The sequence below is a fragment of the Cyprinodon tularosa genome, unplaced genomic scaffold, assembly GCF_016077235.1.
Source record: "Cyprinodon tularosa strain WSP-4 unplaced genomic scaffold, ASM1607723v1 ctg871, whole genome shotgun sequence".
In the NCBI taxonomy this organism is placed as follows: Eukaryota; Metazoa; Chordata; class Actinopteri; order Cyprinodontiformes; family Cyprinodontidae; genus Cyprinodon; species Cyprinodon tularosa.
In genome coordinates this window covers 426,433-451,080 of record NW_024039642.1, presented here as the reverse complement: position 1 = coordinate 451,080, position 24,648 = coordinate 426,433, and the positions used below count along the sequence as shown (strand labels likewise).

The following is a 24,648-nucleotide window of genomic DNA, read 5'->3' as shown; positions in this document are numbered from 1 at the left end:
CATGTTTTCTAAGCTACTGACTATGATTTGAGCTCGATTCAGCCTTTCATTAATCCATGCAGTTAGTCGAAGGAGTGTTCACAGATAAAGACACGACATTCTGAAATATTAAACAACATAAAGTCAGGATTTATTTATTGAGCTCACTTAGGTCGATAAAAAAATCCTAAAACTGCTTTGGTTTCCGCTGATTTTTTCTCACCTGCTAATCCAAAAAATGCTTTTTGACAATCAGCAGCCAATCCCAGCATTGGATTCATTTTCTCTCCTTATTTTAATCCTAATCTCTTCTCTCTCTCGTCTGACTCATCCTGTGAGTCATCTCTCTGGCCTTTTATATGAGGTGCCATATTGTACGCTTTGTTTTGTCCTGGGTGAACTGCACACGGCTTGGTGTGTTGGTGGCATAAAGACGAGGACACAGGAAACAATCAAACATCCATTTTCTAAAAATAACCAGGCTTCTAATGGGGGCGCCTGGCAAAACCGTAAATACTAGGGAAGGAACTGAACCTGTAGCGATTTTAGGAGGATTATGATTTTGATCAATTTGAATGATTTGCTATAAACAGGCTTAGAAAAAAAACACTGTAAATGGAAACACTGAGCTAAAGAAACACAGAGGGTTCTGCTGATCCTTTCCCTGCTTTCCCTGAGCAGATTCAACAGGAAGAGACTTCGGCCTAATCCCATTTCTCTGACTTGCACTCAGTTTTGCACGTTCATGTATAAGGTTAGTGTTTCCTAATAATTTTAAGAGCTAAGGGGAAAGGCTCTCACACCCTTAAAATGATCCCTTCAGATGGAGTGAGGTCGGGAGCGGACTTTGGAGCGGAGCGGCTTCCCAGAACTCATTCAATGAAAGGAAAAATGCCGTCCGGCTGTTGAAAAGAACTGCATAAATGCTGAAAAGGACGAAGCAGAGCAACTGCTGACGAATGAGCCCTTCACGGTTTATTCTGTAGAACCTAATGTTCAATGTGTTTTCCGTTTTTCACAAAATAAAACTTGATAAAGACACACCTCCACACGTCCAACAAGCACCAGAGAAGGAAGCCAAACACAGCAGATAAGGAGTGAAGTATTTTCAGTGTTTTTTAGCATTTTTATAACTTTCTCAAAGCGCCCTGCCATGCTTTGATCCACGGCTGGAACAAAGATTGTATGAAAGGCTACAGCACGGCAAATCGATGGCCTCCTGCAAGCGGGAAAATAGTATAGAAACGGACAATGATGCCTTTCCAATAATTCAGTCTGACACGGCTCTCTGCCAAACCATGGATGGAATAAGTGCTTTTTCATTTTATCTATAAAAAGATTAGATCTTTCTATTACAAGCTGCAAAGCATTTTGATTATTTGCTGCTTTAGATGAAGCAGGACCACTTAACCCTTTGCTGTTAGCTCTTTCTGCCACAATAAACAGAAAATAAAGGTCCAACATCCTCCATTACCGGAGGTAACACAGAACCATGAGAGGCCCAGACAGCCTGAGTCAACGTCTTTCACAGCTGGCGGCGCAGAGCGCGGCGCAGAGAGCACAAGGTGATGATGGTTTCCATGGCAAACAGGGTTTAAGTCAGGAAAAAACTCAACAAAACATCATTATTTTCCTGCCAGCATCATGGGAGCTTAATGAGCCATGAGGCAAAAAAAAAATGCCAAAATGTCTGTTTATGCAGACAGAGGATGGGGGGGTGGGTGGGGGGGTCCTCTGCCTTCTGATCCTACATGCCCAGAGTTTGACCTCTGGGTGCGTCTCACCAACATTGATGTGATGTGAAGTCAAAGGAGCCTCATTTGACCCGACTCTGAGTTCCAGCTTCGTTTTCATGAATCAGATCAGAATAATTCAGATTAGTTGGTAAAAAATGTGACTTCCTGGATGGATCAGGTAGTGACAACCCCAAACTGCTCTAAATTAGAACAACCTTCTAGGCTTAAAACTTTCCTTTTTGATAAAGCTTCTAGTTAGAGTGGCTCAGGTTATCCTGATCTATCTCTATAGTTCTGCTGCTATAGGCTTAGACTGCTGGAGGACATAGGGACCCCTTTTTCATCATTCTGCTTCATTCTATCTCTATTCTCCCACTCTGCAGAATCTGTTAAAGGTACAGTGTGTAATAATTGCAGGGATTTCCTGGCCTAAATGTAACACATCATCTATATTTCTCTATTGCTTTCCCTTAGAAATTGCGATTTTAAATACATAAGAGTGAATCGGAATCAGATTTTCATAAATTAGATCACAATAATTCAGATTAGTTGGTAAACATGTCAGAGCAGAAACACTTAGGTAGTAAAAAACGAACATAATTCAGGTTTTCATCAGTTTACGGTCAGAAAATGTTAAAGTTGAGACAGACTTTAGAGGTTGTCTAAGTATTCACACCCTCAACATTTTCACACTTAATCTTACATTTCAACATGACTTTATGATGTTATAGACCAACACAAGACATGAAAGAGATGAACAGCTTTCAGGTTTACTGACTAACCATTCATGTGAAAATGGGGCCACTGGGTTTTTCTCAGCTGCAGTGAGTCAAAAATACGTATGAAGCCGTTAAAATTGCCCTCAATTCAATTCTATTCAGTTTATTTCTATAGCTCCAATTCACATCATGTCATCTCAGGTCACTTTCCAGTTCACCAGATCATCCAGTCAGATTGATTCAAAGTTTTCTATCTAAGGAAAACCAGCTGATTGCATCGACTCATTGACTCTTCAGCAATCCCTCACACTAAGCATGCTTGTAGCGACAGTGGAGAGGAAAAACTCCCTTTGAACAGGAAGAAACCTCCAGCAGAACCAGGCTCAGTGTGAGCGGCCATCTGCTGAGGCCCACTGGGGTTCAAGGAGACAGAAGCAGACATAGAAAAAGAAGCATAGATACAAAAGGCAACTGTCAACCAGCTCCACAGGCGGCCCAGTCCAGGAAACACACAGCCAGGCAGACGAGCTCCGAGCCAGCTCCCATGTCAGAGGATGAAGAGAGCACATCCAGTTAGTCACAGTCAGAGAAACAGGACTACACTGGAAAACAGGCCAAGCTCCAACATCTAACATTACCTCTCACATCGGGGTTTGTTGCTGTCAGCCGGGGAGCGTCTGTGTGGTAAAGATTTGACATACATTTTTAATAACAGTATTTTCTGGACTATATGGCGCTACTTTTTTCCCACGCTTTGAACCATGCAGCTTATAAGAAGGTGCAGCTTTTCTGTGGATTTTTTCTAAGCGACAGAGGAGGAAGTCAAAGTTGGAAATGAAAGAATAAGCGGCTAATTTTCATTTAGCACACGTACATGCTAACCAGAGATGGGAAGTAACGAAGTACAAATACTTTGTTACTGTACTCAAGTAGATTTTTCTGATATTTTTACTTTACTTCACTACTTATTTTTATGGCGACTTTTTACTTCTACTCCTTACATTTTTACACAAATATCTGTACTTTCTACTCCTTACATTTTAAAAAATTGTCTCGTTACTTTAGTTTTGAATCATTTCAATGGAGTTACCGTTATTATTTTTCACGTCATCAATACCAAATTCAATCTAATTGGATGGGAATCTACGTTGCATTTGACGCACCACTACAAGATGAATCGACAGATTCGGCGGTATTCATTGGCGGCAAATCATTGCAGCTTGGTGGCGGTGGCGTTAGCATAGTAGCATGGACGACGAGATGATTGAAAATGAACACAACGGAGATCTAGTCCTATTGGCAGACATCCATTTAAAATGTAGGCAACGGCATGAAAAAAGTGGTTTCTACTTTTACTTTTATACTTTAAGTACATTTACAAGCCTGTACTTTGTTACTTTTACTTGAGTAAAGAAGTTTAATCAGTACTTCCACTTTTACCAGAGTATTGTTTTACACAAGTATCTGTACTTTTACTCAAGTACAGAAAGTGAGTACTTTTGCCATCTCTGATGCTAGCAGCAGGAATTATGGAGAATAAATGTCCCGATTTCACATATTTTGACATTTATTTGCTGCATCAAAGCTGCTGAACCAACGAAGGGACTGAGCTGAAATAAAGATCTGATGAAGCTCCATCTTTCAGTAGAAGCTCTAACTGCTGCGAGCTAACAAGCTAACAGCAGCTAGCATTCTTCTTCTTCCTCCCTACTCCAGGGACTATATGTAGAGCTCCCCTACAGGTTTGGGTGGAGACAGTTCAGTAGCTTTACAGTTTTTACGTAGTGGGCACAGCTTATAGTGAGGTGCGCACTATAGTCCGGGAAACACGGTAGATCAGTGATGTGTAAAACAGAAATTTGAAATAAATATAATCCAGGTCTGCTGGAGGTTTCTTCCTGTTCAAAGGAAGTTTTTCCTCTCCACTGTCGCTACAAGCATGCTTAGTGTGAGGGATTGCTGAAGAGTCAATGAGTCGATGCAATCAGCTGGTTTTCCTTAGATGATCTGGTTGAATTGTTTCTATAAAGTGACCTGAGATGACATGATGTTATTGGAGCTTTAGAAATAAACTGAATTGAAATCAGTGAGTCCAGAAAGAGCAGCAATAGAGGAGAAAAAGTGCAAATTGGTATAAAAAGGGTTATCCATGCTTCAGCTGTCAACCAAAGTAAATAATATCTGAACATTTGGATGCAGAGAACTGAAACGTAAAGGCAGGGAATGATTCCTGGGTATAAACCAGAGCATGTCGGTGAACCTGAGGTATTTCTCATCCCATTAAGACTCTCTGGGTAATGCATGTTTGTAGGGAAGGAAGGCGTTTATACCAACAGATGATTGCATGTCTCATCTGGCCCGGGGTCCCGCAGTAAATGGGGCTCATGTCTCCTCCGGTTAATCAGTGGTGTTCCTGATGGCCTCCGGCGACGGCAGCAACGCTGCATTGATTCAAGAGCAGAACCACTTCGGATATTTACCACACTCTGAGTTCCATCTTTTATTCCAACCATGGTGAGTCACGGCTGTAGAAGTGTGGAGGCACGGACACACGGTAACACCACCAGCAGGGCGCCGGTCTATCAGCCTCAGCTGTTATTTCTCTGTTTAGACACTCGGAGCTGCAGAGACACTCAGAGAGGAGGTGAAATCTCCTCCTCTTTAAACAGGAGATGTTTTTACTTCCTATTGATTCTCTATTCTCACTGCGGCGGGGGGCCGTTCCCCAGCATCATCTGCTCCCAGCAGGACGTTTTCAGTCGGTGTTTCTAATCTGAGGCACGCTGGGAAATGTTTGTGACCACGGCGATCATAAGTAGAAACCATGTAAAGCGATGCATGGACCTGTATTGGTGATAAGAGCCGCTCAGACCTTCTTCTTCATCAGTTAAACTGGCAGAACTGGTCCTGGTCCACTGGTGGCATGTTGTGGTTTTCACTGGTTTTCCCACTCCATGCGATGGACCGGCGACCTGTCCAGGGTGGACCCCGCCTCTCGCCCTAGACAGCTGGAGATGGACACCAGCGCCCCTTGTGACGCCGTTTGGGATAAGCGTGATGGAGAATGGATGGATGGCTGGTTTTCCCAGTCAGACCAGTCAGCTGACCCTCTACCAGTGGATCAGACAGAGTCTTTTAAAGCCACAGTGTGAATAGATTCCTGTCTTCCCAGTCGATCACGTTCTGTGTCCTCGTCTCGTTGTCCCCTTCCTGGATCCTCTCACCTGCGTTCCGATGTTCTGGACCACGACCCTGATTCTGATCCCTGACTAAACCCCCTCAGGTAACAGCCTATCAGGTTGGTATTCCTAAATCTGCCCTTAGAACCCCATTTACACGACCCCATTGGAAACCAATCCATGTCGACTTCAGACCGAGCTTGGATCAGTTAACCGTGCCGAGCTCCTAGTAATGATCTAAGGTACTACTGCTCTCTAGTAAATAAGTAAACCTGCAAACCAACATGGTGGCGCCCCTAACGTTCAGGAAGTTAAATTATAATTGTGATTATTCGTTGTTTGCAGAGAGTCAGGGTAAGAAGGCAGCCTTTGGTGACTTTACTCGACAGAGTCGGCTTTTGGGAAGTGGATACGAGAAACGATCGTCTGATCAGGGCTTCCAGACGCAAGAAACAACACTGAGGTTCATCACACTGCTGAGCAGAATCATCACTGGAAATCGTGCGGCGCGGTAGGGAAGGTAGGATTTTCATGAATGTCTGAAATGTCCTGATTATGGAGGCTGACTGTCAGGAGATGAGGCGGTCTGCTCATTCGCTCTTTGTTATCTGGGAACCGATCCAGAACTGAACCGCGCCAAGCCCTACTGATGAACTAGTACCATGTTAGTGCGGTTTAGTTGGGTCTGGCGCAGGGCAGTTCGGTTGGGTCTGGCACGGTGCGCTTCGGTTGGGTCTGGCATGGTGCGGTTTAGTTGGGTCTGGCGCGGTGCGGTTTAGTTGGGTCTGGCGCGGTGCGGTTTAGTTGGGTCTGGCGCGGTGCGGTTTAGTTGGGTCTGGCGCGGTGCGGTTTAGTTGGGTCTGGCGCGGTGTGGATCGGTTGGGTCTGAACTTTGGGGATGCCTGCTTTAGATGATTTATGTCAGATATTCTCTGACCCCCTCAGTCAGACTCCCTGCTTCCTCCGTTCTTCTCAGCCGCTGAAAACGTGTCTGATTGGTCTTAAACTCTCCTTATCCAGCTGACCTCGTGCAGGAACCCCCCTGGTGCTGCTCCAGCTCATTATGCTACGTTCACACCTAAAGCAGCAGGAGCAGCAAAAATGTGCCTACTGTTTCATGTTTGATGCTTGGATGAGTTTAGTTCAGATGCACGGCTGAGTCATCCTTGCTGCTCTAGCTGCTCGGTGGTAGCCTGGTGAGACCATCCTGATCTCGCGAGCTTTCAAGGTTTCACTCGCAGATCAGTCTGGAGACTCTCCGTTGAAGAAAATTTGGAGCCGTTCACCAAACGAACGTCCAATCAGCGTTGGCTTTGAGGCGGGTTGAGGTGTGACGCAACGAGAAGCGCCACAGTTCAGTCTAAAGAACATGGCGGCTTCAGCCGATGAAACTAGCGTTAGCGTGGCTATCGAGCAAGTTTTATCGGAATTACAGAGTATTTCTTCACTGAAAGAAGAGCAAAACACTGCTCTGGAGGCTTTTCTCAGAGGAAAAGATGTTTTTGCTCTTCTCCCGACTGGTTTCAGCAAGAGTAGCCTGGCTTGTGGTTGTGTTTTCGTCGTTGCTCTGTTAGTACGTCATATGCTTCGTTGATCTGATTGGTTTATTTGGCCCGTCTATCACCAACATAGGCCAATCAGCTAACCAGTATTTTCGCCCCTTCCCAAGATTACTTCAACGGAAGGTTTCCAGATGGATATGCGGAGCAAATCCATCTGGAGGAGTCAGGTTAGTTCGGTGGAAAAGTGGGTCTGATGTGCGGTGGGCGGAGCTAACCTATCCTTTCTCTGCCTGGAACAATGGCAGCTATATTAGCTGTGATCAGCGGGTAGAAAGTAGTTAGAATCTATGCTGAAGTGAGAAAGTCCTCCTGAAAACATGGTCTGTGCAGTCAGTTCATCCAGATTACCATCCTGCCTTCAAAGATTATTTCTCTGTGGGAGCCGCTCAGACCCCCACATACCGGCGCTGCGCTGTCACTGGGAATCCCCAGCAGCAGCTGCCTCAGGCCCGCTCGCCTCTCCAGGGTTTTCCCCTCCTGTTGGTGGCGGCTGGAAGTAGATGTTAGCGTTTTTCAGGTCTGTGCTACAAACTGCAGGCAGCAGGATAATAAAAGCCAACATATTCTGCCGGCAGGTTTCTACATTTGAAGTTAATTTAGGCGTTAATAAACTGTTTCAGAGGAGTGATCATAGCGCTCTGCATCAGCAGTGCTGCGTCTGACTCCCTGCCAGCTCCCAGATCAGCTTCTCTCATTGGTTGATGTCCAGCAGCTGCTGCTTCTGAAGCGCCTCAGATGATCAGAAGCTCCTGAGGCGCCGCTGCTCCTGCTGCTGTAGACGATGCAGGACCTTCTGATGCGCCAAGATGAGCGTCAACCATCAACTTAGCATGTAAACGAGCTGCTTCTGCTGCTTTAGGCGTAAACGTAGCATTAGAGGTGATTGGAAATATTCTTTAATTTCTACAAAAGGAATCTATACATTTAATCCAGAATAAATATTCAATTATCTTACTAATTATTTTGGGATAAAAACCCGGAAGAAAAGGCACAGTTTGAATATTTCTGTCTCCTTTTTTTATCCATCTAATCAGATCATAAACTTCCTTCCTGGAGTCAGACTGTAAAACATGGCTGAACTCTGTCACTGCTTAGATCCTCCTGCTGCTGCTGCTGCTCCTTTAAGTGTTTCCATGGTAACCTTTCTCCCCCTCAGAAGGAGGAAGCCAATGAGAGGAGGTCCATCAATGAGCTCCAATCATGTCCAGCTGCTGTGAGGATCCTATAAAGCAGCTCCTATCTGAGGTCTGTCCTTCACTGCAGCAGCAGCAGCTCCACTTTAACAGCAGCTTCAATCCTGGACTCAACATGTGTTGCTAGAAGCTTCTGCTCTGAATGCTGCTGATCATCTGAACCTCCATGTTTCTGCAGGATGTGGTGGATTTCTTTCCTGCTGATTGGAAGCATCACCTGTGCTCCTCCAGGTGAGCTTTAATCCCACATGGAGTCTGGAATGTTCTGTAGATGTTTGCTCTGACTCTGAGCTGCTTCCTCAGCTGCTGGAGATGAACGGCTGCCATGGTGGTCTGGAGCTCCATCCACTCAGCAGGGACCATCCCAGCCAGTCTCCCACTTCCCCAGTGGACACATCAGCAGGTTTCCTGGTTTTCCAGGATTCGACTCGGTCGGTGGCGGCGGCGGTTTTCCTTCTGGGGCCCAGCAGAGCAACCAGCATGGAGCTCCAGCTGACAGCAGCTCCCTGCAGGTTGGAGAGGAGAGCTACAGCTCCTCCTCTGATCCAGGTGAGGAGGAGGAGCCAGAGTTCACTCCTGTAAATGACCAGGATGTGGTTTACACCAAGAAGTCCAGATCCCGCTACAGCCGTAAGCGGTACCGGGTCGCTACGTTCCACTACGACCCAACCCAGTCACTGGCTGTCCGTCCACCAGCGTTCCCCTTTCCAGGAGCGAAGGTTGGTCATCAAGATCCAGCGACTCGTTCCTGAAGCTCAGAGCTTTGCTTCAGGCGCTTCCTTCAGGTTCTGCTACGGATCCCATTCTGGATTTTTATTCTCAGGTTGAAGAAGAGAAGCTGCTTGTAACGAGTTAAATAAACGGGTTTCAATCCAACTCGCTTTACTCAGATCTTTAGAGGCTCTAATGGTGAAGCTGCTGGGAGGCCTGGATGGACCAGTTAGCAGCACTGGGTCAGAGAACTGAAATGTTCGGGGTTAATGGCAGGTGGGCGGGGCCCAATGTTCGGGAGCTAAATGGGACTTCATCTATAACCATGGAGGGAAAAGCTGGATGGAAGCATCTTTCCATGAAGCTGCTCTGCACTGAAGGAATCTGTTTAAATTAAACTCTTAGCAGCCAGTTAGTCTAAAGTAAAAAATGTTAAACAGCCTGAATGTCATTTTGTTGGCATATCATCCCAGCTTGTTCTCAGCCTGACATCAGCTCTGAGGGAAGCAGCTGGGTTAGCGTGTTGCTTCTGATGGTGTAGTTGCATGTTGTGCAACCAGCTGGGTGTTTATTTAAATCCAGCCGGTATCTCTGCTCTCCTTCTGCAGCCTTAGAGGACCAATGTTCTACAAACGGATGTGAAGAGAAGAACAGATCCCAGCTTTACCTGAAACCTGCCCAGTCAGGGAGACGTGGGCTTAGAGAAGGTCATGGACTCACCAGGCCTGAGGTTTCCTCCTGAGCAGCCCGTGTCTCCTCCACTGAGAGTGGGGGCTGAGATGGTAGGTCAGCTGGCGGCAGACCTTCTCCATCGCTCCCAGAGAATCTCCTTCCTGTTAAACAGAAACGCATGGAGGATGAAACCAGCTTCTGTTTTCATAGCTCACCTCGGCTTAAATTCAACATGTCAGGCTGTGACTCCTGGATTCAACTAAAGGTCACTGATGCAGACGGCTTCAACCGATTGGTGTTCCAGCTTCTATCAGCAGAGCATCCAATTAATCATCCAAGCATTTGTTACTTCAAGGCTGGACTATTGTAATTCTTTACTATCAGGAAGTCCACAAACTGTAGTTAAAAGCCTTCAGCTGATCCAAAATGCTGCAGCCAGAGTTCTGATGAAAATGAAAAAGAGAGATCATATCTCTCCTATCCTGGCTTCTCTTCATTGGCTTCCTGTTAAATCCAGATTAGGGACAAATTATCTTTTTCATCTTCAAAACAAAATGTTCATATATGCATATTAATTTTTAACAATTGTGGCATAATTAGAGCTTTATTTTGTTCTATGGCTGATGTGTTAGATTCAGTATATTCCAGTTAACCATTGATTCCTAAATCTAATTGTCTAAATAATGGATTAATTACAAATATTCGGTTTTTGTTTCAACCCTAAATACAACACTGGTTTAAAAATAGTTACCTGGTGACCTATAATATCCATCAACCATCAGAGACTTTATGGAAATTCCTCCAGATTTCTTTAGTCTGGAAAAATAGACTCCTTTGGCTAAAATGCCATCAGAACGCTGATAATATTAATTGTGTCTCAGCCCCCCCCCTTCAGTGTCCACCATATTGGATCAGTCCATTTGCTGCACATGTTCAGAAAGGTCCAAACAGACAGCAGCAAACCATTTGAAAACAAACCATGCAAAGAGCAGTGTTGCCAACTTAGCGCTTTAGTCGCTATATTTAGCCACTTTTCAGACCCCTCTAGCACTTTGATTTCTAAAAAGCTCCTAGCGCCAAATCTAGAGACTTTTTTCTGCTACTGGAGACTTTGGAGACAACATCTAAAAGCAGCGAACTCTGCTCTCCAGAGCGAGTAGATTGGTAACCCCGCCTCCTGCTCTCCTCTATCTTGTCTGCTGTCATGATTCATGCAGCTATTATTTCATCCAAATGAAAAATGGAGAACAGAGAAGCAGATCATGGCTTGTCTACAGTGAAAAGAAGGACTGGGTTATTTACTTTGGCCTTTTTGGAAACACAGGAAGGAGCAATCAGCTAAGTGAGCTTAGTGCTTGGAAAAAATCTTTAATTCCTTTAGAGACAGCATGAAAAGTCAGCTGAGTACAAAACATAGAGAGGAAAACAAGAAGAAAAGGGACGAGAAGAGAGGGACACAACCTAGAACAGATAATGGATGTCTATTCTATTAACATTTCTACATCTGGAGAATGGGGCTGTTTATGTGCTGCCTTCTCCATTCAGAGGGGCCCCTGCCTGTCTTTGCCTAGGGCCCCATATTTACTAAATCTGCCCCTGGTTACGGGGGAACTATTTGAGAAACTGAAAGTTTTTTCTAGCCACTTTAAACAAAAATCTTTAAAGCTTGTTTTGTTATACTTCCTGCTCCCTCAGTGCGTTTTTAGACCCGATGATCGAGCTCTATTAGTGCCGCCTGATTTTACAGCTGAGCTGAAAGGTGGATGTTTTGCACCAACCGTTAATGTAACCCACCAGCAGCCAGAAGCGGTGGGGGTGAACCGCCTCCTCCATCACTGTCTCCCTGGTAGCGTATTCCCTCTCTCTCTTCCTCTGCTGATGACTTCCTGTCTCCTCTCCTTGTCCCATCATCAATGCGGAGGACATCTGATGTCCCCAGAGAGCCGATGACCTCTCTTCTTTTAATCTCGTTTCATTTCCTCTTAAGCTCATTCAGGCTTCTTCTCTGATAAAGTCAGTTGAGATGGTGGAAGTTAAACCGTTATTTTGGTCTTATGTTTCACCGTATACTCGGCTAAATCAGCTCTAACCTCTTCCTCCTCTCTGCAGATGAATGCTTTAGATAATTTAATCTAATCTCAGCGGTCAGAAATGACGGGGAAGTCGTGGGGCGGCTAACGGAGAGTCACAGGAAGGAATCTCTCTCTGAGCTCTATGGTGCAAGAGATGCTGCAGATAAACCGATTCCAGCATTAAGAAATTATTCAGATAAAGGATGAGTTATAAATAAAATAAAACATTTAGAGGCAGAAAAAGCAAAATGTAACGATGGAGTAAAACTGGAAACTGTGTGTAAACACAACCTGACCTTTAGAAATAGGATATTTGATTTGTGAAAAAGGGGCAATGATGGATGATGGGTGGGTGGATTTGTTTTTACTTTATTGCCAGTAGAGACCAACATAACCACTAAGTGCAACAACAACGACAACAGCAAAACAAAACCATCAACAAAGAAAAGAAGACAGACTAAAATACAATCAGCTGGACTGACGAAAAAAAGGATCACATAAATTTTCTAGATGACATGGGCATATCTATCTGTCCATTATCTATTCACGTTCACCCATGTATAGAGTAAAAAGAGTCCATCTCCTTATAAACAGTTTCACCTGTAGAATAGCGGCCATATTGTCCATCATTTGGACGTGTTTCATTTTCTGCATCCATTATCATTTTCCTAACAGTCATCAAAAGGAGATGCAGGATATATCGTTGATCTTTGGTCAAATTCTGTTCTGCCATGTTGTCCAATAAGAAGAACACATGATCTACTGTAAAGTTAAATTAATATTCGTCTTTGATGTTTGGGGCCTTTTGATCAAAGCACCAACAGGTCAAATACAATATTTCAGTGAAGAAAGGAACTAACAGGGCAGGAAAAATCATCATTCATTCATTTAGAATCCAATTTGTCTCTTAAAGGGGTGATAGAATGCAGAGTTTCCATGTTCATAGATGAATAACGATAGTTCAGTGGGTGAAATGGACGTACAGAGAAGATCAAACTCCATCAACTCCTCCTTTCTCTGCAAATCTCACTATTCTAAACTTCTACCATAAAACGGTGAATCCAAACGAAGCAACGAGTTGACGTAAACTCTGGGATGTTGCCTTATTCGGTTCTGGCCTGGACTTTTATCACGCCCTGAAATGTACATCCAGACCAGCCCACTGGTTCACGGCCCAGGAACATGAATAGAGGAAGATGGAAGACAGCAGCTTAGCTGTTTAGCCTACAGGTGGGTTTACTGCTACAGAATTACAAAGCAGGAAGTTTCTCTATAGAAAATGATCCAGAACCACGGGAGGAAATGCAGCATTCCAGGCTGACCGGAGGAAGGGGAACATTTTCAGTCTTCCAAAGGATCCGACAGACAGGGATTATTTTAGTCTATCAGAAGATCGCTGCAAAGTTTGATGCTCAGCTGTTCATTTGCTTGAAGACAGCTTTCCAAATGTTGGACAGTTCAAAGCAGGATTTTCTAAACTTCTTTAACAGAAACGAGGAGCTTAGTTAATTGCATACTAGTAAGGCTGGCGGGGGGGGGAAGCATCGGGCCGTGGCTACTGTCACCGGGTCAGTTCAGTCGCTCCTTCCCCCGTCCGCCGGCGTTCCTGGTCCAGCCCTGGAGCTGATGGCTCGGTTCTGCTGCACTGTAGGCGACCAAAATCCTGGACGATTTTGAAATTCCCCCCATATATTTTTTTAGGTCTAAAAAGTGGGACATGTCCGGGAAAAAGAGGACGTCTGGTCCCCCTACAATACCAACGATGTTTCAGTGAGTGAGTGCTTGTTGCTATGATGCGTCTTTGCTCAGCAGCTTGGCTCGTTGTAAACCAACCAATCAGAGCACAGCTCATCTAAATATTCATGATCAAACCATAAAAGGAAGAAAAGCTGTGGTTTCATTCTAGGGCTTTTAACCAGGCTGCATTAGGGCTCATAGAACAGCTAATATGCCATTTTCAGCCCAACCAATGTTACACACCCTATTAGAGACCTGAGGGACCAGATACCCTATAGAATCATTCTATCACCCTATTAGAGACCTGAAGGACCAGATACCCTATAGAATCATTCTATCACCCTATTAGAGACCTGAAGGACCAGATACCCGATAGAATCATTCTATCCCCCTATTAGAGACCTGAAGGACCAGATACCCTATAGAATCATTCTATCACCCTATTAGAGACCTGAAGGACCAGATACCCTATAGAATCATTCTATCACCCTATTAGAGACCTGAAGGACCAGATACCCTATAGAATCATTCTATCACCCTATTAGAGACCTGAAGGACCAGATACCCTATAGAATCATTCTATCACCCTATTAGAGACCTGAAGGACCAGATACCCTATAGAATCATTCTATCACCCTATTAGAGACCTGAAGGGCCAGATACCCTATAGAATCATTCTATCACCCTATTAGAGACCTGAAGGACCAGATACCCTATAGAATCATTCTATCACCCTATTAGAGACCTGAAGGACCAGATACCCTATAGAATCATTCTATCGCCCTATTAGAGACCTGAAGGACCAGATACCCTATAGAATCATTCTATCACCCTATTAGAGACCTGAAGGACCAGATACCCTATAGAATCATTCTATCACCCTATTAGAGACCTGAAGGACCAGATACCCTATAGAATCATTCTATCACCCTATTAGAGACCTGAAGGACCAGATACCCTATAGAATCATTCTATCACCCTATTAGAGACCTGAAGGACCAGATACCCTATAGAATCATTCTATCACCCTATTAGAGACCTGAAGGACCAGATACCCTATAGAATCATTCTATCACCCTATTAGAGACCTGAAGGACCAGATACCCTATAGAATCATTCTATCACCCTATTAGAGACCTGAATGACCAGATACCCTATAGAATCATTCTATCACCCTATTAGAGACCTGAAGGACCAGATACCCTATAGAATCATTCTATCACCCTATTAGAGACCTGAAGGACCAGATACCCTATAGAATCATTCTATCACCCTATTAGAGACCTGAAGGACCAGATACCCTATAGAATCATTCTATCACCCTATTAGAGACCTGAAGGACCAGATACCCTATAGAATCATTCTATCACCCTATTAGAGACCTGAAGGACCAGATACCCTATAGAATCATTCTATCACCCTATTAGAGACCTGAAGGACCAGATACCCTATAGAATCATTCTATCACCCTATTAGAGACCTGAAGGACCAGATACCCTATAGAATCATTCTATCACCCTATTAGAGACCTGAAGGACCAGATACCCTATAGAATCATTCTATCACCCTATTAGAGACCTGAAGGGCCAGATACCCTATAGAATGAAGGACCAGATACCCTATAGAATCATTCTATCACCCTATTAGAGACCTGAAGGACCAGATGCCCTATAGAATCATTCTATCAACCTATTAGAGACCTGAAGGACCAGATACCCTATAGAATCATTCTATCACCCTATTAGAGACCTGAAGGACCAGATACCCTATAGAATCATTCTATCGCCCTATTAGAGACCTGAAGGACCAGATACCCTATAGAATCATTCTATCACCCTATTAGAGACCTGAAGGACCAGATACCCTATAGAATCATTCTATCACCCTATTAGAGACCTGAAGGACCAGATACCCTATAGAATCATTCTATCACCCTATTAGAGACCTGAAGGACCAGATACCCTATAGAATCATTCTATCGCCCTATTAGAGACCTGAAGGACCAGATACCCGATAGAATCATTCTATCACCCTATTAGAGACCTGAAGGACCAGATACCCTATAGAATCATTCTATCACCCTATTAGAGACCTGAAGGACCAGATACCCTATAGAATCATTCTATCACCCTATTAGAGACCTGAAGGACCAGATACCCTATACAATCATTCTATCGCCCTATTAGAGACCTGAAGGACCAGATACCCGATAGAATCATTCTATCACCCTATTAGAGACCTGAAGGACCAGATACCCTATAGAATCATTCTATCACCCTATTAGAGACCTGAATGACCAGATACCCTATAGAATCATTCTATCACCCTATTAGAGACCTGAAGGACCAGATACCCTATAGAATCATTCTATCACCCTATTAGAGACCTGAAGGACCAGATACCCTATAGAATCATTCTATCACCCTATTAGAGACCTGAAGGACCAGATACCCTATAGAATCATTCTATCACCCTATTAGAGACCTGAAGGACCAGATACCCTATAGAATCACTCTATCACCCTATTAGAGACCTGAAGGACCAGATACCCTATAGAATCATTCTATCACCCTATTAGAGACCTGAAGGACCAGATACCCTATAGAATCATTCTATCACCCTATTAGAGACCTGAAGGACCAGATACCCTATAGAATCATTCTATCACCCTATTAGAGACCTGAAGGACCAGATACCCTATAGAATCATTCTATCACCCTATTAGAGACCTGAAGGGCCAGATACCCTATAGAATGAAGGACCAGATACCCTATAGAATCATTCTATCACCCTATTAGAGACCTGAAGGACCAGATGCCCTATAGAATCATTCTATCAACCTATTAGAGACCTGAAGGACCAGATACCCTATAGAATCATTCTATCACCCTATTAGAGACCTGAAGGACCAGATACCCTATAGAATCATTCTATCGCCCTATTAGAGACCTGAAGGACCAGATACCCTATAGAATCATTCTATCACCCTATTAGAGACCTGAAGGACCAGATACCCTATAGAATCATTCTATCACCCTATTAGAGACCTGAAGGACCAGATACCCTATAGAATCATTCTATTCTAGACATTTTTAATATATTTACATGAAAATAAATAATTGTATTTATGCCATTAGAAGTTGTTTGTCTTCTAGACAGCCTGAGACTCAGATCAATACATTAAGGAATGAATTATCTTAATTTATTGGACAGATTAGTAGATCAAAATAATTCATGTGGTAAGAAAAATCTTTTATGTCAAAATTGAGAAATTGAGTTTCGACTCAAACTGAGATATTAAACTTTCTGTTTTCTGAACTTAATGTGGAACAAAGGCCTGCATCGATATGGAGCTTTAATTAGGTATGAAGTAGATTTAAAATGATTCGTCCAGAAGAAGCAGCCAGCTGCAAACTATTTTCTTTCTGAAAGAAATGAGCTAATTTCATTGGCTGGAAGCTGCTTGACTCCATCGACTGTACAGATCGCTTTGGCTTGAGTTCACCAAAAGGTCGACACATTTGCAGTCAAATCTTTTTTTTACCAGATAAAAATTCAGTGTAAGGAATTCAATGTTTAAACTAATTCAGTGAACAAAAAAAGGCTAATTTCAATGAGACTCTTTAACTTCCATAGTTCCTCTGCTTGGTTTGGATGTGGGTCAAAGCTGAAGGTGAACTCAAATGTACAAGACAAAAACTTCATTTTTAAATTTGATCCTAGCAAAACAATTTAATGCAATTCTATTCAGTTTATTTCTATAGCTCCAATTCACATCATGTCATCTCAGGTCACTTTCCAGTTCACCAGATCATCCAGTCAGATTGATTCAAAGTTTTCTATCTAAGGAAAACCAGCTGATTGCATCGACTCATTGACTCTTCAGCAATCCCTCACACTAAGCATGCTTGTAGCGACAGTGGAGAGGAAAAACTCCCTTTGAACAGGAAGAAACCTCCAGAAACTGAGCGGCCATCTGCCGGATCTCAGCTCTATTTTAGTTTACGACCTAATAAATGAAATATTTACATGTACCCCTCGCAATGCACTCACGGACCACTAGGGGTACACGTTCCCCCTGTTGGGGGTACCCCATATATTCAATGCTTTTCAGGATCCAGACTAAAACAGTTCATATTGAGCTAAAGATGTTTCCAGGCTGTTTGACATGCGTTACTTTACTGCAGGTGCTTCAGTTCCATCATTCAGGTTTAAAGGAGAAGTTCGCTCAGCGTGGAATAATCAGTGGATCATTATTTATACCTAAAACTAATACGTTCACTGCGATTTAATGAATTTAGCGATAACCAGTAAAAAAATAAGGGGAAAGTGTTTGGTGTCATGTCAACCTGCACACAGAGCTACAGCTGCAGACATGAGGCATCACTGTGTTACCATAGCAACAATGTCTTTCCTTTTCCATGTAGGTGAAGAGGGCGTCCCTTTCTTTAAACCCCCACCTTCATTCAAAGCGCCTTCCACAGCCAGGAGGGTGGGGCACTGAGAGTGGGGGGGTAGAGCTTAGGGGCCGGTTTTTAGGGGCCCGTGTTCTCGGTGATCATTCTTGGTGGAATCTACCATTTAGTGTGAAGCGGGGGGAGTTGTTAGGGAACAATAGGAGAGGGAGAATGGAGGAGATAAATCTAATCCCTGCTTGGTAAAAGCAGACATGGAGGAGTGGCAGATATGTTGATTCTCCTGTTAGAAAATGAACTTCTGATGATCGGGGGTCATGGTGACATTTCTGACTCTTTCTATTAGCTCTTCCTCATGGCGGTGCTGATGAAAGTCCATACTTATTATTATTATTAGGATGAACAAACTGAGGGACTGAAGTGGTAAAAATCACAAATATCTGATGATAAAGAGTTTAAAACACCTCATTTACATCAAGAGCTGTTTAATAAACAGATATAATCTTTTTCACCACAGCTAAAGTCATTCCAAAAAGTTCAAAATCAGTCTGCTGGACTTTGTTTCCAAGTTTGAAGACGTTTCTCTTCCATCCAGGAAGATTTTTCAATTCAAAATGTCAGAAATAGCGTTTAGTTCCAGGTTTTATAGAGTGGACCAAAAAACGGACATAAATATTTAGCTCCAAGGCTAGGCTAACTGCATGTAGCGAGGCTAATTGCATGCTGCTAGGCTAACTGCATGCGGCGAGGCTAACTGCATGCGGTGAGGCTAACTGCATGTGGCTAGGCTAACTGCATGCGGCTAGGCTAACTGTATGCGGCGAGGCTAACTGCATGCAGTGAGGTTAACTGCATGTGGCTAGGCTAACTGCATGCGGCGAGGCTAACTGCATGCATCTAGGCTAACTGCATGCAGCGAGGCTAACTGATGCAGCGAGGCTAACTGCATGCAGCGAGGCTAACTGATGCAGCGAGGCTAACTGCATGCAGCAAGGCTAACTGCATGCATCTAGGCTAACTGCATGCAGCGAGGCTAACTGATGCAGCGAGGCTAACTGCATGCAGCGAGGCTAACTGGATGTGGCTAGGCTAACTTCATGCGGCGAGGCTAACTGCATGCGGCGAGGCTAATTGCATGCGGCTAGGCTAACTGCATGCGGCGAGGCTAACTAATGCAGCGAGGCTAACTGCATGTGGCGAGGCTAACTGCATGCAGCGAGACTAACTGCATGCAGCGGGGCTAACTGCATGCAGCGAGGCTAACTGATGCGGCGAGGCTAACTGCATGCAGCAAGGCTAACTGCATGCGGCGAGGCTAACTGCATTTAGCTAGGCTAACTGCATGCAGCGAGGCTAACTGCACGTAGCGAAGCTAACTGCATGCAGCGAGGCTAACTGCATGCGGCGAGGCTAATTGCATGCGGCTAGGCTAACTGCATGCGGCGAGGCTAACTAATGCAGCGAGGCTAACTGCATGTGGCGAGGCTAACTGCATGCAGCGAGACTAACTGCATGCAGCGGGGCTAACTGCATGCAGCGAGGCTAACTGATGCGGCGAGGCTAACTGCATGCAGCAAGGCTAACTGCATGCGGCGAGGCTAACTGCATTTAGCTAGGCTAACTGCATGCAGCGAGGCTAACTGCACGTAGCGAAGCTAACTGCATGCAGCGAGGCTAACTGCATACAGTGAGGCTAACTGCATGTAGCTAGGCTAACTGCATGTAGCTAGGCTAACTGCATGTAGCTAAGCTAACTGCATGCAGCGAGACCTTCGAACCAAACACTCCTGAGAAACAAAAATCAATAAATTTTTTATCTTATGAGCAGCTAAGACCAAACTAACATTAAGGCACACTTGTTTTTATGCAATTGTAAGCTATTTTCAATTTTTAAGACATTTTTTAAAAAGTTGGGACTGTTCTTCAATAGCTTCCAGGTCATGTGACCTACTGACTCAAATTCTTTGTGAAATTGTTTTACTACATTAGCCAGTAAAGGAAAACTCGTTTTTATTCAATTTTAAGCCATTGTTCATTTCTAAAGATTTTCTATAATAAAAAAATGTGATATTTCTTCAATAGCTCATCGCAGGCACCATTTTCTATGCAGAGGTCGAGCTTGAGGACGGCTGCGCTCTCTAAAGCGGACTGATTTTATCTCCCCGCAAAGGAAAATGTGTTTTGATTGGGCGGAGACAGGCCTTTTCTGTAAGCCTCCTCCTGATTGGGCCTTACAGACACGATCACACAGAAAGTAGCGTCAGGAAGCCTTTGACTGACGCTTACTACTTATTCAACGTACAGCAAACGTTGGAGAATCCTCGGCCACTGTCCCGCCTCCTGCCGCCATCTTCACTCATGGATGTCCAGCTGTCAGAGACGCTTTCGACAGCCAGGCGTCCTCGAACGTGACAGCTGGAAAGAAAATCGTGCGTGCGGTGAGATCCCGAGCACGCCAGGGAGCATCTGGCGCGCAGTTTCTGGTGCATGTGTGACTTTGTAGTGCGGTGGCACATAAACTATGTGCAGAAGTAGTTAAACACTCATGCATGTTAATTTTGCTGACGGGCGTTTTGAAATAAATGTGACGCCGTAGATTCCCCATCAGGTCCCACTGGGAGAAGAACTGACTGCATAGGGGATCAAATCCCTAAAAAAGGTTTAATCAGATAAACTGATTATTTTGTCCAAACCACAAAACGATGATTTATTTCACTATTTGAGCCGTTTTTCAGTGTAGATTCACCCAGATCATCAATTAGTGACGTGTTTAGCTTAAATACAAACATTATGGACTTTGTACTAATTCAGTTGTTATTAAAAACTCCAAAGTCTGCAAATTGCATATTTTATTTTTTAATTTTTAAAGCTCTGACTGTGTGCAGCAAACACAGTTTAACATTTTTATATAGTTCTTATTGTAATATTTATCAGTTTTTAATGTGATAGAAGCTGCTGATCAGCTTGGATCTGATTTGGACTCAAACAGATTCTGTTTAACAAATCGTCAGAAAAAATAGGGAAACTCTGCAGAGAAAAGAGGAGGTATGGATGGAAGAAGCTGGAGGTGTGAAACTGGAGAGAATTAAAATGAAAGAAGGAGAGAATCAGCACCGCCAGGTAACAGCGGAGCTGTCTGCAGCTGGGAGGAAAAAGGTTTGCTATAATAAACATCCCCACAGTAACTTTATGCGCCTTCCTGTAAGTGTGTAGTTTTCTCCAACAGCTCATGTATGTTTGCAGGAGTCGGAGACGGGGATTAGTTTCTTTGTCAGTACTTCAGGTTAGACATTCTGCATAGGAGGGATTATGGATGAAACAGGATTAGCTGAAATCCAACCGTTTCCTTTTTCGGCTGCAGGTTCAACTTTCATACAGGATCTTCTTCAGTTGACCTGATGAGTTGCAGCAGTCATGGAGAAAACCTTTGGAGTCGAAAAAATTAACAGCAAAGATAAACTTGTGCTTTCCTTGTGTTAGCATTGCTTTCCTCTGAGGAACTATCTGCATCATAAAGGAAGCATCTAGTAGAAATAAAACAGAACAAATGAAATAGACGAACCCTGCGATGAAAGTTTGACTATAAAACTGATTCAGTGACAGACTCCATGTAATAGACATTTATTTAACGTCTCTGAGCTTCAAGTGGAAAAAATGAACCAGCAGGTTTAGCATCTGAGCTATTTTCATTTAGGATCCTATTTTTCAGCGATTGTTAGAATTTATTTGTTTAAGTTCTCAGCTAAAAACTGTGTTAAAGCTGGGAACAGAGCAAAGCTGAAGAAAAAGTTTTAAACAAGCTTCTGACACCGATAAGGAAAAGCTTTGGAGAGGAGATGAACCTCTAAGCAGAGAAACTTCCTGCATTAGAGGCACTCAGACGGGATTAAGGGTTGGTCCATTTCTAACCAACCCATCCTGCAGACCTAGAGAAAGAAAAAAAAAGACATTTCTATGTTTGAGGAAATGGATCAAATTCCAAAAGAGCAGAAACGTATTTTCTGCAGTAAATCAGGGATTTTCCTCAGACCTTAATCTGACGACCCGGCTAAAGAAAAAATCTGTTCCTTTGGACCAAGCAGTCAAATAAACTGAAATCATAGAAAATGCACCGGCTGTTGCTTAGCAACACTGCTGCCAGCCAAACCAGAATAGAAAATATAACCTGCAATTCAGGAAAAGTCCAAACCTGAATCCAATGTAGAGACGAGACTCTGAAAACTGAAAATGCTAACAGGAGTTTTCCATCCAATCTCAGCGACGCTTAAAGCTGCTAAACTCTCTGCTGTCAAACGTTTCTTCTTCTGTTTCTGCTTCATGATTTTCCACTAACAAACATTTAGTTTGAACTTCTTCTCATGTCGCATCAACATGCAGCTTTCAAACCTTTTAGCCTTTTCTAGTTTAGCTCTAAATCAGGACTGGCGAGGCGTTCTCCTCAAACCCAGACTTCCCTGTTTTTCTTCTAAAGAACGTTCTTGGCGAGAACACGAGTCCGTACTCGCGTTCTTGTGAATTGAGAAACATCTAGAGACTGTCATGTTTCTCATTAAGGCCTGAGACGCTAAAAAAAAAACGGTCTGAACAAAAAGGCTGTTATGTAGCTCGTATAAAAACTGCTATTTGGCTCTTTGAGGTGATGATTATGGAGTTTTTCCTCTCCACTGTCGCTACAAGCATGCTTAGTGTGAGGGATTGCTGAAGAGTCAATGAGTCGATGCAATCAGCTGGTTTTCCTTAGATAGAAAACTTTGAATCAATCTGACTGGATGATCTGGTGAACTGGAAAGTGACCTGAGATGACATGATGTGAATTGGAGCTATAGAAATACTCTGAATAGAAGTTAATTGATTACAGAGAGCTGTTTCCTTTAAATAGTAAAAATAAATACTGCTATTGATAAATTATCAATAGATATTCAATTAAATAAATAATTATCCCCATGAAATAAAACAAAATAATTATGTTAGTTATTTTTTCTTATTTTATTTTGAGATTTCTTATTTATTCAAAGATGTATTAATTATATTATTTATTCATTCATTTATTTCATATTGGAGGATCATTTGGTGAGACTTTTATTTTACTATTCTATTTTAAATATGCAGGGACTTTTATTTACTAATCTTATTTTTCTTTCTTCTGTAAACGGTTATTGCACTGTAAGAAAAAAATAAATTCATAAAGTGATTCTGATCTGATCTGATCTGGATGAAAATCTGCTAGTGACGCGATCAAACAGAGCTCAGCCAGAGGGAATACTCTGATTTGATTGGTCATCATGAGGGGAGTATTTGGAGCTCTCCGCCAATCGGAACCAGCGCCGCCCAACAGATAAAACTCCGCCTCCTTATTTAAAGGCACACTATGCAACATTTTTCAGTTAATTAATGTGTTTCATAACGTTTTGGATGATTAAATGAGTCATTTCAGGTTGAACAAAGGTATTCTCGGCCGCCCTGGTGGTCTGTGGGGGAAATACCGCACTTGCAATTGCAGGAGCACCGACCCGCACCCACAGGCTCAGAAGTCTCGCGAGAGTCGGTCTTGCTTTACGGCGAGAACTGCTACACGCCCCCAGTTAAAAGCATTCTCGTTGCTAGCACAGTGGCGATATTTGTGCAGTTATGCTACGTTCACACAGCAAAAGCAGCAAAATCGCATCTGCTGCTTCATTTTTGCTGCTTGTACCAGTTAGTTCTGACGCGCGTTGGGCGGAGCTTCACTATCCTTTCTTTGCCTTGCAGCTATATTTGCTGTGATCAGTGGGAATAAAGTAGTTTTAATATGTGTTTAAGTGAGAAAATACACCTGAAAACGTAATCAGTGGAGTCAGTTCATCCAGATTATCATCCTGCCTTCCAATATTATTTCTGTCAGAGCCGCTCAGACCCCCACATACCGGCGGTGCGCTGTCAGTAGGAATCCCTTCATCAGCAGCCTCTGGCCGGGTCGCCTCCTCGCGGTTCACCGCGGCGGCTGGTAGGTGGTTTTCATCTAAATAATCCAAACTGCAGGCAGCAGGATAATAAAAGCCAACATATTCTGCCAGCAGATTTCTGCATTTTAAGTTAATTTAGGCGTCAATAAACTGTTTAAGAGGAGTGATCATAGCGCTCTGATCATCAGAGTGCTGTGTCTCTCTCCCTGCCAGCTCCCAGATCAGCTTCTCTGATTGGTTGACGCGGCGCGTCGAGCAGCAAAAATTCAATTTTTCCATCTCGAGCAGCAGCGCGTTTGCGGCGCGTCACGCGCGTCAGATGCTTAGTCATTCGTTGCGTTCGCCTGTCTGCTAAGCTCAAAACAACCGCGCCTGGCTTGACGGAGAAACCAGGAGAACAGCTGAGCATATTTACGACAGTGCACTTTTACTATCGCCCTCTGGGGGGAGCCTCGCTGGAAAATCAACACCGGTTGCATAGTGTACCTTTAAAGTCGTAGAGAAGCACCCATTCCAACCATTTCTTCCGAATTCTCCCGAGTGGTGCACGACTTTACACGAGTGAATAAAGTGAATGTGATTGGTTGTTTATCAAGGGGGCGGGATTGTTGTGGCGGAAGGTTCACAAGCAAGTTTGGTTGTAGCAGGTTTGTCGGAAGCATCTTGCTAACCTGTTAGCAACTTAGCGCTAGTAGGTTCCCAATGGGAAATTCCATTACATTACTCAACAA

At 43.6% G+C, this 24,648-nt stretch overlaps 1 protein-coding gene across 2 annotated transcripts in view; it reads right to left on the bottom strand.

Annotated features, from left to right (window-relative positions):
- lrrc75a (leucine rich repeat containing 75A) overlaps positions 1–24,648 on the bottom strand; it is a 63,711-nt gene that overhangs the window by 19,325 nt on the left and 19,738 nt on the right. For both annotated transcript variants that reach the window (XM_038273450.1, XM_038273449.1), the window contains one exon: positions 9,800–9,912. In XM_038273450.1, coding sequence (XP_038129378.1) covers positions 9,800–9,912 — 113 coding nt within the window. The remainder of the gene's footprint in view (positions 1–9,799; positions 9,913–24,648) is intronic.